The following is a 2,189-nucleotide window of genomic DNA, read 5'->3' as shown; positions in this document are numbered from 1 at the left end:
AATACATTATTCAGATCCATAGCATTACACTCATTTCACCACGAATTAAATGAACACACAGGTACAAATGGGCATTTACTGAACACTCACTAAGTCTTACAATAAAATCAATGCCTACAGTATACATCAAATAAATGACATTTTTACACATTAAAACACAGACTGAAAATATTTCAAAAAATAAATATTTCCATGTCTTTGGAAGATACATAATAAAGGACAAAATACATAGGAAATTATATATATATATATATATATATATATATATATATATGAGATCATTAAAGATATATATTGATATATTGGAGATTATATATTGATATATTAGAGATTATTGACAAAAATATCTGTTATAAATATAATGTGAAGAAACCAAGCATATACCTTTTATGTGTATGTAAACACATATTAATTGGCAGTATATACTAATTAACCTAAGACAAAATTTTATTTTTCAACCTTTTTGTGGCCTCTCTCACATCCTTGCTCTGTAGACCATAAACCAGGGGCTTTAGCATGGGAATCATGAGAGTGTAAAACAGTGAGGTCATTTGTCCTGATCTAGGGAGTAGGAAGAACTCGGGCAGAAGTACATGAAGAGGTTCCTTGGAAAATGGTTCCTTGGAAAATGGAAACTTCAGTGAGGTGAGAGGCACAGGTGGAGAAAGCTTTGACCTTCCTCTCAGCAGAGCAGATCTTTAAGACTGACAAGATAATATAACAATAGGAGACAAGAATGCCTGAGATAGTGCTCAGTTCTATGAAACCAAAAATAGTAAATATCACTAATTCATTAATCTGTGTGTCTGAACAAATATTAAGAGGAGAGGAGGGACATCACAAAAGAAATGATTAATCTCATTAGACCCACAGAGACACAGGCAGAATGCCAATAATGTATGTGTCAAATAATCTACTACTCCCAACAAGTAGATACTAGCCACAAGAACAGAGCATAGCCTGCTGGACATGTCTACTGCATAGAGCAGGGGGTTGCTGATGGCCTCGCACTGATCAAAGGCCATCACTGCCAGCAGCAGACACTCAATATCTACAAACATGTAGAAGAAGAATTGCAGAGCATAGCCAACAGAGGGAATTGATTTGGTTTTGGTGAATAGGTCCACCAGCATCTTGGGCCCAACTACACTGGAATAGCAGAGGTCAGAGAAGGAGAGGTGGCTGAGGAAGAAGTACATTGGTGTGTGTAGCTGGGAGTCCACTCTTATAAGTGAGATCATACTGAGATTCGCCAGGACATTAATGAGATACACAACTAAAAATGTGGCAAATAGGGGCATTTTCATTTCAGGGTTATTGATTATTCTTGAGAGAAAGAATTCAGTTAATGAGGAGCAGTTTCCTTCATCCATTTTTCTTTGTTCTTACTCTAAATTGTAAGAAAAATAAAGAGAAATTATATTAGAGTTTTATTTTTCTATATATCCAAAATATAATAGTTATAAAACAGAATGTGAATTATATCTGTCAATTGTTTTCTTTATCCTCAAAAAGCAGCAGAAACAAATGACCATCTAAAGAAGCAAGCAATATCTTATGAAAAAAGAAACAACATATATAGAAACGGGGTTGATGAAATTTTATTCTAAATATGTATAATTATTAATTGCCTTTTCTGCATCATCCATTCTCAGACACTAATTTGAATATACTAAAACTAGTTCTAGATCAAAAGTTATATGTAATGAACCCCTGAGTTAGAACTGCAAGGCAGAACATAAAAGCAACATCTCTTACAGTTCCCAAAATGATCACATGCATCACAATGCCTAAGGAACTGTACTACATTTTCTCACTGATATCATATTAAATGTAAGTTAATGAGTGAAAATTATTATGATACTGCCTGGTGTCCTTAGGTTTCATTGAAAAGTAAAACGTTTAATTGGACCACTCTGCTGCTAATCATCCCTGTCATATCAGAAGTTTTTGAAGATTTTTGTGTAACTCAGGCAGTTCCCAAAGATGACCATGGAAAAGCCAAAAGGAAGGAATAAAAAGAAGTGGGAACAACAGACTGCAACATGCACCTGTGCTTATTGTTGGCTTTTATTTTTCCAATAACAGATCGAACTCAGGACCTTGCTCTTGGAGGCAGGCACAGCACCACTAAGTTAAATCCATGGCCCTTATTCTTGGCTTTTAAGTGAATTTTTCACAAAAATTGT

The 2,189-nt window shown here is 34.7% G+C and overlaps 1 protein-coding gene across 1 annotated transcript; it reads right to left on the bottom strand.

The window, feature by feature from the left end:
* Window positions 1-434: 434 nt before the first annotated feature.
* LOC101719060 (olfactory receptor 5W2) lies at window positions 435-1,373 on the bottom strand. Its single transcript, XM_013069466.3, is given in 4 exon segments — window positions 435-550; window positions 553-610; window positions 613-815; window positions 818-1,373. Coding segments are annotated over 4 exon segments (933 nt in total).
* Window positions 1,374-2,189: the final 816 nt, after the last annotated feature.

Source organism: Heterocephalus glaber, unplaced genomic scaffold, assembly GCF_053883595.1.
Source record: "Heterocephalus glaber isolate CG9 unplaced genomic scaffold, H.glaber_assembly_v1.0 deba00001673, whole genome shotgun sequence".
NCBI lineage: Eukaryota > Metazoa > Chordata > Mammalia > Rodentia > Bathyergidae > Heterocephalus > Heterocephalus glaber.
The sequence above is the reverse complement of the archived record's forward strand: the minus strand, read 5'-3'. Positions and strand labels throughout refer to the sequence as shown.